At 37.9% G+C, this 15084-nt stretch overlaps 1 protein-coding gene across 2 annotated transcripts in view; it reads right to left on the minus strand.

The window, feature by feature from the left end:
• The window catches only part of HPSE2 (heparanase 2 (inactive)), a 713430-nt gene that overhangs the window by 169710 nt on the left and 528636 nt on the right, over positions 1-15084 (minus strand). For both annotated transcript variants that reach the window (XM_082722259.1, XM_082722258.1), the window contains one exon: positions 980-1073. In XM_082722259.1, the coding sequence (XP_082578385.1) occupies positions 980-1073 (94 nt within the window). The remainder of the gene's footprint in view (positions 1-979; positions 1074-15084) is intronic.

Here is a 15084-nt window from a genome sequence, read left to right on the forward strand (position 1 = left end):
CATTCATCCCATATTAATGGGGGTCATTTAACTGTTCTTATTTTTCTGCAAAGATTTGTTTAATCTGACGAGATAGGGCGTGTTCAGGGTGGTATGGCCATAGACAAAGATTTGTTTAATCTGCTCAAGAGATAGGTGAGTGTGCAAAAGGTCCCCATTCCCTGGAGAACTGACCTGACTGGGCAACAAAAGATGTAATATAATTTTGTAGAGGTAGATGGAAATTACAGACATAAGATCTTTCAAAATTCAGAATGAACTAATCCAGTATATTTCAAAATGTGATCTGCATTGGGTAGGATCACTTGACAGATTACTATTAAAAATAGAGATGTCTGGGATCCACCACTCCAGACATACTAACTCAGAACATCAGGAGTGAGATGGCAGACTTTATGAGCAACCTCTGGTGATTTTGATTATACTCAAGTTTGAGAACTGTTGACTGAAGATGTCTTGCTAATGGGACATACATGCAACTGTTTAATATAATATAGATTCCCCCCCATCTCTACAAAAGTAAGATGATACTTGACTGATTCTAAAACATCTAGGAATAGCATATATATGGCTCAGATATTTAACACAATTTAGAATAGTGTAAACATGGCCGATGCACCAGACTAGAGTTTCGCTGAATAAATATAATCATTCCCTCCATAAACTAGCCCCATATAAACCCTTGCAAAAAGAAAATAAAGTAAATCTATCCTTCCCTTAAGAAACTCATAATTTAGAAGCAAACGCTTACAAAATAGTTGTTATTAAAATAGAAAAGCTTTTAAACCCAGAAATGGCACATTCAAACAGTTTTCCATTTGAAAAAACAATAAACAACAATCATCAGCTGTGAAAGAGAGCTCTGGACTATACTATTTTTCTACCCTGGTTCCCACAGTGCTGACGTCCAGCTGGGACCCTGAGACCTTTACATTGCCTTACCCCCAAACTCACTCCTTCCCAGAGGACATTTACTCACTTTCTGAATTTTCCTAATCTGGTCAGAGAGTGTGTCTAACAGGCGAGTTTTCAGGAAGTCCATCACCTTGACCACCCGGCCATCAATGTAGCAACTGGAATAAAAATAAAGTAAGAATCAGGTAAAATCTCGAGCAGGAGACTATAAATACACTTCTCTAGCCAGAGGTCTCTGTCGCCTAAGGAAGCAGCCCAGAGTTCACCTAGGCTTTTACATCTTAAAAAGTTTTGACCCTGGGTGCTTTTCAAACAAGTAATACAGTTTTTATCTTCTTCATTTCTACCTCCATTTGTGGCATATATGGTGATTTTTTTCAATCTTTGTCACATAAAACTGCATTGTTTGCTCTGTAGGAGCTGACAGGAATCTCTAATACAAATTAAGTAATGGGGAAAATGTTACCTTCTTTTCCCCCTAGGAAGAGTAATTTAACACCCATACCATACCACCCTACCCCCACCTTAAACTAACAAAGATATGTGAGAAGTTTAGAAAGAATATTCAAACACTTTTTATGGGTTTCCACACCTTTCAATAAGGAAACAAATCCCAACCACAAAAATCTTTTAGTGTAGTGTAGTGAGTGGGTCTCAAAGGTTTCATCTCTAGCTCACCTAGTAGTCAACCTTCTCTGCCCACCTCCAGAGTAAAGAAATGGATGAATGAATGAATGAACAAATAAATAAATCAGATAGATTAAATCTAGGCGCACTCTCTTAAAATAACAAGTTTTGCATTCACTGGGTATGGTGGTGTGGGTTTTATTAGGTTGCTTAGGTGTAACATCAAGTTGTGCTGAAAATGTTGTGAACCTTTGACCAAAACAGGTCCATCCAGCTTTGTGAGGCCCTCTTTGTGAATCTTTATTCTGAAGATTAAGCCAAGACCGGCCCAGGTTTAGATGACCTTTATTATCTCAAACTTCCCCACTCCCATCTTTATAAAATTCTGAATTAAATCAACTGAATTAAAATAAATGCCTATGACTCCTGAGTGCCTTTTCCAGTCCACTCAGGTATCCCCAGCTGATGGAATGGATAATGATAGATTATTTCATTTTTAATAAGCTACCAATCTATCAGTATGATAGATTTTCACATGATAGAACCATGTGAAAATTCTTTTTAATGTTAAATCCCCATACCAATACATGATGTAATAGAATGGTTAAAAAAAGTTTTTAAAATTTCATTTATTTATTTAATTGAGGGAGAGAGAGAAAGCAGTAGCATGAGGGGCAGAGGGAGAGGGAGAGAATCTCAAGGAGACTCTGAGCTGAGTGTGGGGCCCCATATAGAGCTTAATCTCAGAACCCTGAGATAATGACCTGAACAGAAATCAAGTCAGAAGCCCAACTGACTGGGCCACTCAGGAGTCCCTAAAAAAGTTTTAGCTGTAGTTAGTGAGTGTGGGACATGAGCTCCACCCACTCTGCCTTCCCCTTAGCCTCCTTCACCACCTCAGACATTTCCACAGAATCCAATGTTTAAATTATTGGTATATTGGAAACAACATAGATGTGGGACCCAGAGATACCTGAGTTCAAATTCCAGATCAGTTATTTACTACCTATACGAATTTAGACAAGATACGTGGCCTCTTTGGGCCTCAGTTTTCTTATTCTTTTTTATTTTGTTATTTTTAAAGAGAGAGAGAGTGCAGGTGAGCAGAATGGGGAGGAGCAGAGAGAGAATCTCAAACAGGCTCCAAGGCCAGCATGGAGCCAGCTTAGGGTTTGATCACACAACTCTGAGATCATAACTTGAGCTGAAATCAAGAGTTGGCCACTTAACCAACTGAGCCAGGTGCCTCTCTCCTTTTTTTTTTTTTTTTTTAATTTATTTATTTGAGAGCGAGTCAGAGATCGGGGTGGGAGGGCAGCAACAGAGGGAGAGGAAGAGAGAGAATCTCCAGCAGAGTCTGTTGAACATGGAGCCGGACACAGGGCTCTTTCTCATAGGCCTGAGATCATGACCTGAGCAGAAATCAAGAGTTGGACACTCAACCGACCGTGCCACCCAGGTACCCCTGTTTTTTTATTCTTAAAAGAGGTAACAGATCTACTTCTTAAGATTACTTGACAATAAAGCAGATAAACCTAAGTGTTGGGCACATAGTAGGCATTCAACAACTCTGTTGTCTTCTAATTGCATTTTCAGCTCATAAAGATGGGTTCATAAACAATAGGGTACTGATTGATTAAATTATGTGTTAATATAGAATCCTAAAAGTAGAATTAATATATCAAAGGGTACATGATTTTGAAAATTTTGGTGGTTACTTATATTAGGGAATAAAACAAAATAATGACATGACCTTTTACTTCATTCCTGATACAGATCCAATAAACATTTAGTATGTGCAACACACAGGGCTGAGCATGTCCATGTCCATGTCCATTACTTACCTCTCCAACCTCTTTCTCTTAGTACTTCACTATTAGCATTTCTGACTTTTTTTTTTGAAAAATTATGATTAAATAGCTTGCTACATGGAAATAGGTATATCTAAACATGGTAATGTTAAAATTAATAATTCATGCAATGCTAATCTAATATACACTGAAGGATAAACATACTTGTTACTATGTTACATGACCACTAGGCACATGATACAAATACACCCTAATTAGTGTTCTTTTATGTTTTAATCCAATATATTATAGTTCCCTCTTTCCTTTTTGTTAGCTCCCAGTAGCTATTTTAAACATCAGAATTTATGAATTTTGCTGGCAGCACATATAGTTTAATACTTACTGAGATAAAAAGTCAGATGTACTTTTTCAATATGTAGGATTCCCCCTGAATATCCCCTATCCTACACTGCTTAGTTAAGAGACCTTTTGTTCCTTCACTCCCTTTTGTCTCTTTTCTCGAGTACTCAGAACTTGAAGTTAGAAAAGCCTGGTATAGTTTCGGTTTTGCCACCTACCACCCATAAGATATTAGGTTTCCCTTTCTTTGAAGTTGGTTAAAAGAAGAACCTCAAACCCATAGTATTCAGAGTACTGTGTACTAGTCAAATCAGGAAAAATTCTGGGGAAAGATCCTGGCATGTAAAAGATATTTAATAAGCAAATTTACCATCCAGATTATTTAATGTGCCCATGGTGACAGCAACCTAAGCTGAAAAGCCATTGGATGAGGTGAGCAGAGGAACATCTGTCTGAAGGAAAGCATGTTCATTCACTGTAGATTTGGAATGAGGGAAGTATGGGGCAGCAAGAATAGACTGGATTCCCAGTAGGTGGGAAGCAGAGGGAGAAATGGGAAGAGTTGTGTTCCTATTGCAAAACTCTGGAATTTGAAAAGACCTTAATGGCCATATGGCAAAAAACCTTTGCCCCATATTATGATCTAAAGCATGTAAGCTTACTACAGTATGACTAAGAAGTGATTATCTAGGACAGAGAACCCATTCTCATATAGAATTTGTACTATTCCACGTACTACAGCTTGAATCCATGGAAACCTCTTCTAACGAGTCTAAAATTTACTCCCTCTTACTGTCCGCTCAGTGGCTGTTTTCTTGGACCAAGAAATAATCTAATTCCTCCTTCATGTGACACGTGGGGGAGGAATTTCAATAAAAACTTTGACTTAAGTTTTTTAGAGCCTATTTTTGGCCCCACTTTTAACCTAACAGGCTGGATTCAATCATTCTCAGTTGGTCTCAGGCTATTTCTGTGGACTATGAATTAGTTTGGAGGAGGGGAGAGCTCCAGAGCTTCAGGCAGGAAACCAGTGTGACAAGGTTATCTTACCTCAATAGTGCAGGCAAAAAGGGATCTGGGTCATGAAAAGAAGTAAAAGTGAGAGCCTGTGACAAAAAAACTAATAAAATAAGGCTTTTATAGAGAGTAAGAGAAAGAGGAAGGGAATCTCTGATGACCAAGAGCTCATGAGAAAGGATATCTTGGAGAACATTGATACCCAGAACATGTAGGCTACTCAGACTAGGTTTTAGATTTGTCAAAGGAGATGAATGATTCTATTTGAGATACCAAGGGCACAGAGAACACCAAGGAGAAAGTATACAGCAGGTAGTTGGAGATATGAGAGGGAGGTACAGGTAAAAGTTGAGACAGGAAAAGAGATGGGTCTTCAGCTTATTAGTAATGAATGATGCAATGACTATAGACAACCTCTCCGAGAAGATAAGAGAACTTAACAGAGATGTCAAAGACCTTCTAAAATGCTTGTCAAATATGGCCCTGGACATTGCCTCTACATTTGACTTAGCTAGGAGTCCTTTCTTTCCTCACTCTTTTTAATAACCTCAGTCTGAGCCAAGTTGACATTTGGACATCAAAGGAATCCCCATATCATACCCCATATCAGCAACTTCATCTGCAATCTTGAATCCACAAAAATATCATACAATGGAAATATGAACCTTGGTCCCCCAGAATTTAGTATCACTTTTAAGAGAGGGGCCAATTTAACCATAGATGTGAATCTGATAATACCTAAGCCTTTTTCTTGTGTACCCTTGGATAATTAGCTTACTACACTTACCCTTCATAAATGTGACACTTCAAAGAAAACATTCAGGGTTGGTAATCTGTCATTATTTGAAAAATTCCTGCCTGCTACAGAGATTTAGTTCTCTGATAGTTTCTGCCTCCTTAATGGCCCATTATATCATTTAGATTTGGACACGAAGGAGGTGGGGTAGTCTGCCATAACCATTTAGAAAGAATAAATCATTAAAAATGATGAAGATACTGATTTTTAACTAAGATTGGGTAAAAGGAAACAGGACTGGAATGCAGCTGACTGTCCAGTAATCTTGGGGCAACTCTCTTTTGTCTTTGTCATTAGGAAGATAAAGATGATTTGTAGACATTAATCAATCTCTCTGGAGAGTTAATTACTTTAGTAATGGCTACAGAGTGTTGGAAGACCAAATAAATGAGAGAAGAGGGTAAGGATTGAGAGGGGGGAAAAAAAAAAAAAGAAGAGAGAGAGAAGGCAAATTCATCAATTGGAGGTGCTTTGGCATCTTCCACATAAACCCTGGCAGAACATTTAGACTGACACTTTCAGGTAAATCAAAATCTTCCTCCAAACTCTCTTGAAATTTTAGCATCTCTGAGGATCAGACCACAAGTGGCTAAGTTGTTCAACTAAAAGCTAAAGCCAAGAGAGGCTGTGTAGAAATAACGTTTCTGGGAACTATTACAAATGCAATGAGGGTTGAAACCTTTGTGTGTGGACAAATAGCCTGTCTGGCTCAATACCAGCAACCATTATTCCTGCCTCTGCTGGTCTCCAGATTGGCAGGTCATATCAAGCACACATCTGGGGAGGTGGCAAACATGGCAGAGTATACAAAGTAACTAAAACCTTTTACCAATTCCTTCACCAACTCTCTTGCCCTCCTTAATGTTTATTGCTAGTGTAATGCCTTTCATCTTATTTAAAATTGTGCCCTTTGTTTATTATAAAAGAAATAAGTGCTCTTTACAGACAAATTAGAAAATGCATGTAAACAAAATTAAAATATGAAAATGAAAAATCATCAATAAACTCAACATGTAGAGAAACCCATTGTTAACATTTTGCTGTGTATCCGCTCAGAGATTTTCGTAGTAAATGCACATAAAATTTCCCATAATTAGTTATTTTTTTAAAAAACTCACTCTAGATCCTATTCTACTAGTATATAAACTTAAAACTGTACCAGCTAAGATTCCCAAGTCCATCCCACTAGGATACTGACAAGAGACATTAGAGACTCCAGGTCAAATCATCTTACTCTTATTTTAAGTCCATTTTGACCATCTGGGATCCTCTGCCAGGGGCAGGTCTCATCTCCTTTCTGTCTCTGCCTGCCAGGTTTTAACCCTGGTCTTCCTACTCCCCCTTCTGCAGAGCCTGAGCTTCAGTCTTCAGGATTGTACTACAATTAGCTACTTGGGCCCATTAGCCTCTTAAAACATTTAATGAGGAGAATTTGTTGGCTCCAGCGACAGCTGGTTTTGTTTACCTGGCTCTTTACTTTAAAAGGAAAAACCTTTGCCCTTTATTATCTGACCCCTTCTTTTATTTCAGGTAATTGGGTTAGTGCTGGCTTCCCAATGCTCAGGAATTTCCGGACCTATTTTGCTGCCTGCTGCTTTCAGGGAGGAGGGGCAGTTTGCTCAGAATTCTAACACCCAGCCTGCTGGCTGGGCAGGTAATTCCATAAAACTGGGGCCTTCCCCCCTGAAGGGGGAGAAACTTGGATAACCATTCGAACAACCCTGTTGACCTGTAAAACCTATTCTGACACCCTGAAGCCACAATCTCTGGAGAGGCAGACCTGAGTTTCTCCAAAGCTTTATACCTTGCATTTGCCCCTCCTCCAAAGGCCCTCACGGTGGCTCCTGCAGAGCACATTGTTCTTCACACTTGCCTTTAGGTTTTCTTTCTGAGGCTTCTTTTTCTTGATCTTCTCTGCAATGGGTCAACCTTCTTATCTCCTGTTCTGAACAACTTTGGGCAGGTAAAGCTTAGATGAAATGAACACTGTTACAAACTTTTAAAAAAGATCCTACAGAATATAGATCTTTCTTTAGCTTTCTTAAACCAGTTCCTATAAATCCATACAGGAGTCACCCAGCTAACTAAAGGGCTCAGGAATTATAAAGTTTTGTACTCTGGAAAAATGTTATCATTGAAAAATAGTACAAGTGAAGGTCAAGGTTGAAGGCAATCCCACAGATATATAATGGGTACTCAAAAAATATATTTAATAAAAGTGTGTGTGCTTGCATAAGCTAACACTCAATGAGCCAAAGGGTGGTCCTTGGGTGCAACTGCTGTCCTAATGATGAGGGAGCAGGAGACTGGCTGAGGACAGAGCAAAAGCTGGCGCCTTGCACCCTCTCTTCACCCGCTCCCCTCCATATGTGTAGCATTCCTCAGGCACCCCTGACCGCCATAAAACGATAAATAGTTAACTTGCAGGGATCGCAATCCTGCAGAACAGGAATCTCCCTTGCTCTACAGATGTCCTAGAGACCTAAACAGGGAGGTTACCTTATCAATAGCACAAATTTCCAAAGGCAAATAACTATCGGTTCCTGAAACCCTAATGTCTCCCTCCCACCATAAACTGGAGGAGACTGAAGTAGAAGGGAATGTAAATGATAGCCGGATCATAATACCCCACCAAGAATCTCCCAACTATCTTGATGTTAATGCCTGACCTAAAGATGACATTGATCAAGCCATAAGGGCAAGGCCTCCCCCAGCACCTTGTAGGCCCTCCTTAACATGTGAAAACTCTGTTGAAATCTCCCATCCCTTCACCACCTCCCCCCAACCGCGAGGTATATAACATGCCTACCCTCACAACCTGGGGCAGCAGATCTTCCTGCCCACGGGTCCTGTCCCCGTGCTTTTGGTGCATTTTGCACCAAAGATGTCTTAAGAATTCTTTTAGTCATCAGCTCTGAACCTCACCCCACCAAACCTGACTTAGGTTCTGGGACTTCATCACTAAGGGCCCCATTTATTTGACCTTTTCTTTCCTAATTCCTTGCACATGTTGGGTTCTGAGCCTGGAGCCCAGGTCACTCTCCCCCATGAACCCAGTATATGTGGAGACATAATGTTTTGGCAGAGGCTCAAACAGCTGGCCCTTGATTCTAGCAGCTTTGAGGTGAGCTCTATGGGAAGCAGGAAAGGAGAGGTGTAGGAAAGCCATCTGCAGCTCCAGCCCCCAGAGGAGGCTCTGAGGAGAGCACCTCTGGGACTTTTCAGAATAGTAGCAGGTAATGGCAGGAGTGTGGGCAGGAGCAGATCCATGTGTTTGAGTTCTTAAACTTAAACAATTTGTGGGGCCATCTTTGAGAAAAAGAAGCCAAAAGTACAGAATTAGGGGCAAAAGTAAATATTCATTTAGAGTGACCAAATAAATCACAACAAACACCCAGAAAGAGAGCTCTTTCAGGATTTATCAGAAATGCTTAGAAAGCAATGCTTCCTGATAGGAACCTTCCTTACCCCTTTCTACCTAGAACATCCTAAAACTCTCACCATCTCCCAGCACTCACAGGAGCCAAGGCAAGTGAGGGGCTCAAAGCTTCAGTCATTAGCTTCATGGCCAATTAACTGTGGGCCATCAGTAGTAAGAATGGCAGGATCTAAGTTACCAGAACCTAACCATCTATGTGCAGTACTTTTTTAACTCAATGTTTGTAAATTGGGAGCATCCTACATAGTTACCTCATCCTTCCCTGACCTCTTTTCATATAATTGTCATTGTTTGTAGCAGAATAGCACAACCAACTTAACCATAATTAAGTTAGTACATTATTAACTAGGAGACCATAGAAAGAGGAAAGAAGAAAGAAGAAGGAAGGAACCTTGTATGTATTAAGTTCCTTATTTGCTAGATATTTTACATATGGTTATCTCATTTAACCTTCAAGAATACTCCCTGTTTTATAGGTTACAAACTCTGGCTCACAGAGATAGAGTAGGAAACCTGAGATCTTACATGAACTAAGTAATAGATACCAAACGCTCTTCCCTCTCTGCTCTACCAGTTTCTTCATCTATCCTGTAATCCAGTATAATCACTTTCCAGCCATCTTTAGTCTTGCCTCCCTCAACCATTGTGACCAATTAAACAATACTGAGCTAAACTAAAATTTCTCTAGAAAACAAAACATTACAACAAAATAAAAGCAAAACAAAAAACAATAACAAAAGCTAAACCTTGGGTGATAAGTAAAGGAATGGAGGTGGTATAGCTTCACTTTGCAAAAATGTTTTTCAGAGTCTTACTGTTAGATGAAGAAAAGTGGCTCCATGGTCAAATAGGTTTAAGAGGTGCTGGGTTAAAACCAAGTTCTAATTCCTGCCATCATGGAATTGGTGGTATAAGAAGTAACCTTCTGTCACAGACAACTCAAAATCCGAGACAAAATATATAAAATAACTGTTTGAAGGAATTAGATGTAACCAACTCAGGCTGTGAATCTTTGAGAGAAGGGGGGCACATGAGGTGAGCCCCACACTCACCTGGGTTTGCACCCCTGGGTAGGGTAGAGACAGTTTACTGACCACCAAAATTTTGTTTTCTCCTTCTACAGTGCAGAGCTATTTGTCAAGAAGCAGCTGCCCAGCCAGAACCTTTTATTTCTCTGCCACTGTCAGAGGAGAGGGGCCTAAAAGACTAATAGGGCCAAAACAATGTGAGCAGAAGTAATACATCACTTCAGGGTTGAAGTTGATGGAGATGTGTATCACTTCTGGGAAGAAATTAAGAAGCCATGTCTCGCATATAATCTCTTTTCCTATTGCCAGATGAATGGAAAGTCTCCAAGGAAAAGTCACAAGATGGAAATAGCCTGGGTCCTGAAATGACCCATCTATCAAGTATATCAGCATTGGACATGACATTAGTGAGAAACAAACTTCTAATGTTTACACCACCGAGATCTTGGCGGGGGGGTTATTTACTAAAGCAATTAGAGTTATATTTAACTATATTTATATATTAACTATATTTAATGCAAATTTATATGTTAACTATATTTAACTAATGCAAAGGTATTAGTTACAACAAAATCAATCTTTTTCATCAGCAGTTCATAATAAAGAGGGGTCCTTTGAAAGAAAATGGTCCCTCGTATGAAAAATAAAAGAATTACCTGAAGAATCCTGGCTAATTTTAGTCTGAATTGACTGGGTGACTGTCAGTAAGGGGCCGAATTCTAACTATGCGAGTACAGTCATTCTTCTGAATCTAGGCAAACTGAGCCCAGGGTGAAAACAATGACCAGGGCAATTACAAATGACTGAGAACATGGAATCTAGGGCTTTGGAAGGGAGGTCAATTACTAAAGGTCACATATCAGTAGGTGGCAGCCTTTTAACTTTACATTCAGTATTTTCCCTTAGGCTTCTGGGGGGAAAATCTGAGTTTTCATTCAGAGGGACAACTAGCTTGATGTGGCTGTATTTTGGCATTCATACTGTGAACAAAATCACGTGTCCTCACTTGTATCGCATATGCAGGGAAGCCAGAGGTTCAGCTCTACTTTGCATGAAGTTGCTTATTTCCAGACACCCAGTGTTCATAAATGCGTGCGCGTGCACGCACACACACACACCACACTGTTTCTCTAGCTATACCCACCAATCTCTTATATATTTTAGTACCTGCGTCTTTTATTCTCAGCAAATTCAGTGTCATAAAGCTATCCTCCTTGAAATTACTCACTGTGTAGAATATTATACCTAGAGAAAATCTTATATCAATACAATTTTTTTTCATGACCACTGCCACTTCCATATTTAAAATGAAAGGCTGGCTCTCACCATATAAAGTCTTCAAAGAGACTATTTACCATGAATATATGTCATTGTACACACATGCATATGTATATATATGTATTAAGAGAGAAAGAGGTCAAGAGGGAGAGAGATACCCATATATTAGTTAAATTTCAGGAATGTGGCAAAATAAAATTAGTTTTTGTTTTTCATGGAATGTGAATTGAGACCCCAAGGAAACCATTTCCTGTAGGATATTTTAAATTTAAATATTTGCATAACTGTATATTTTGAGTATCAGTAATATTTAAAAATAAAATTATAATTTTCCCTTAAACATTTTATTTTCAATTGCTATATTCTTTTGATTCATAATTCTTAAACATAACAATTCTGTAATAAAAATGCATAGTCACTTCAAAACTTTAACAAGATAACAAAAAGTAAAAATAAGTTTAATAATCAAACCAAATCCCAATACATCTCTTTTATCAACATTCAGAGAAAATCATTGCAGACAGGTCAGTATGTGTGTACACATGTATAACAAAAATACTGATATTAATTTTAGAGCAATGTTATCATGTTATTTATTCTGTTTTGTTAACAAAATAGGCAAAATTTCATGGTATTTGAATGTAATAGAAGTTAAAATAAATGTAAGAAGTTAAAGTAAAATAAGTAATTATGAATATTACATACTTTAAAATAATTACCTAATTAAAATATTACATACCTTAAAATGTTTTTATAAAAAACTTAAAAAGAGAAGGGTATTACTCCTATAGCTCTACAACTTTGACAACCACATCAGCTAGTGTAGCAATTTTTGCTTCAACCATCAAACATAATTTAGGAAACCCAAGAAGAGAGGTAAATTCTATTGCAGGTATTCCTCTTTTACCTTTCTGTTTTTCTTTCTTCCAACTCGATGTCCCAGGTTTTCATATTTTATTAGTTCTTTTCTTTTTAGAAAACTTACTTTAGCCATTCTTTTAGGTAGGTCTTCTGCCAACAAAGTTTCTTGTTTTTCCTTCCTCTCAAAATGTCTTATTTCCTTTATACTACTGAAGGAACTTTTTCCTGGATATAGAATGCTGGGTAGAAAAATGGTCCTGCAGATCCCTGAGACTCTGTTCATTTTTTTTTTTTTTCCAGTCTATTTTCCCTCTATTGTTCACACTGGGTAATTTCTATTATTCTATCTTCAAGTTCACTGATTTTTAAAAATCTCTCTCCTTCATTCTGCTGTTGAACACACCACACCCACTGAGCTTTAATTTCATTTTTTGTATTTTCATTTCTATTTAGTTATTCTTCATATCTTTTATTTCTTTGTTAGGATTTCCTACTTCTTTGCTGAGTCTATTTTTTCATTTGTTTCAAGAAATTTATAGTTGCTCATTGAAATATTTTTATGACAGCTGATTTAAAATCCTCAGATAATTTGAACATCTCTGTTATCTCTGTTATCTATTGCTTATCTTTTCTCATTCAAATTGATATTTTCTGGTTCTTGATGGACAAGTGATTTTTTTTTACCTGAAATCTGGGTATTTGTGGTCTTGTTTTATAAGACTTTGCATCTTACTTAAGTCTTGTTTTGGTTGGCCTCCTCAGATACCTCTCTGGCAGGGTAAGGAGGGAACACTACCTCATCACTGCCACATATGGGTGGAGGTTCATGTTCCCCACTTGATCTCCATGGACACTCAGGGAATAGGGGAACTCATTATTGGTAGTTGGGTGTAGGAGTTCCCATTCCCCACTAGGCACACACTTATATCTACCCTAAGTTCAAGGGGTAGAGTGCTTCCTTACTGCTCCTCACATGGCCTCCAATGACATGAGTAGGAGAGTAGTATCACTACTGCTGAGTGGTGGTGAAAATCCTGGCTCTTCCCCCAGAAAGAAAAGATGTGTCCTTCCTGAGGACTGGAGGTGGGAGTCCAACACCCCCCCCCCATTTTGTTTCCACTAACACTGAGTGGGGATGGTAGAGAGAGTCTTCATTATAAACTAGCATAAGTGCAAGTCCCAGCACTCCCCATTAGGCCTTTACTGATTGTACCCCAGTAGGGGCACTGAGATGCTTTTTTATAGCCTGGGCACAGTGAAAGTCTCAGGTGCCCATTTGGCCTTTGTTGGAAGGGGTTGGAGTGGGGATGGTACACAGCTTTTTCTGTGGTGCTTGACTAGAGTATGGTGGTTGTTGTCTAAGACTTTTCTGTTTTGCTAGACTCTTCCTTTCCTGGCCTCTTGCATAGGGAGAGCCGGTCTTGGAGCATTTTTTGTTTGTATTTTTTGGTACTTCTGGATTGTCAACTTCTTTAGAACCAAGTCTGGGGTCTATGCAGAACACACACACACACACACACATACCACAAACCAGGGAATTCACCACTGTGTTGTTCCCTGACTCCCAGTCTCTTATCCTCTCCACCTTTCAGAATTTTTCCACATTTCTTATATGAATAATAACTAGAGCTATTAGTTCTACCTAAATAGAGGAATAGGTAAAAGTATGTATACTCCCATCTGTCTGGAAGTAAAATTTCTATATCTTTTTAAATTGTAATCCCAGCAATTTTAATTTTAATCTTAATCCTAAAATATAAAAATAGGTAAATTTATTTTATACATTTACAACTAATCCCTTTTACCACCATTTCTCCATTATGATTCCATTTTTGTTTGTCTGCTTCATCTTCAAGTTAATTTTTCAACAAATTCTTATGTATAATTAATTTTTTCCTAAGCTTCTGTATGCTTGCAAATTTCATTCATACTGCCTTTACATATGAAAGATAAGTAGGGCATATATAGTTGGCTAATATGAGTCTTTCAAAATAAATGAGATACCTCAAATATCAAATTGTCAGTTTTAGGTATCTCTGACTACATTAAAAGTTATAACCAGAAGACAGTTCTGATTATTTAGGAGAAATGCTTAGACATTACTTTCCCAAACACAATAAATCACTCTCTTCCATTTTAGCTGAATGTCCTTTAAATCAAATAGGGAAATGATAAGGATGTTGATGACAGTGTAAAACTAACAGTTATGCTTAGTATGCATCCTGCATTATATGCATTTATAACATTCACAAAATATTATGAGATTATTTGTTCAATACACACTTACAGAGCTTATACTATATGTTAGCTATGTTCTGGATTCTTGATAGAATCTATTAGTGCTCATGTTTTACATATGGAGAGACTGAATCTCAGAAAAGTTGAATACCTTGCTACTAAATGGCACAGGCCAATATTTGAAGTCAGATCTGTATCATGTTTAATCACAACACATACTTGATTTCTACCTAAGTATGATAAATCACATCAATACCATGAAATAAAATATTCAGAATATATAATTATGTGATTTGTAACTGATAGATGATTTGTTTAGATTTATTGAGCAAATAGGAATTTTTAAAGTCATAATACCAAGGTAAAATGTCACATATCTTTCTACAAATAGATGATTCCTTACCATCCTTTCCTTTAAAAATTTTTCAAAAAAATTGAAATTTTTATCATACCTTAAAGTGTCCTATTTTGTCCTTTCAAATCTCCTACAAATTTACTGTTTATTAAACCAAAAAAGGGACTGGGAATCAGGGAAAGCATTAGCATGCTGTCTTCTCTGTGACTAAAGGAGCTTTTGTTCAAACAGGAAGAAAAATCAAGCTAACTACAAAGATTTTTAGGTAGAAGAACAGCCCCCTTTGAAATAATTCTGTGTTAATCAATCAAAAGTTAATTAAGACAGAAATAAAAAGAAAATACATTCTGTTTCTTTTTTCCTTGAGAGACATAATGATA

The sequence above is a fragment of the Mustela nivalis genome, assembly GCF_964662115.1.
Source record: "Mustela nivalis genome assembly, chromosome: 2".
NCBI classification, from domain to species: Eukaryota; Metazoa; Chordata; class Mammalia; order Carnivora; family Mustelidae; genus Mustela; species Mustela nivalis.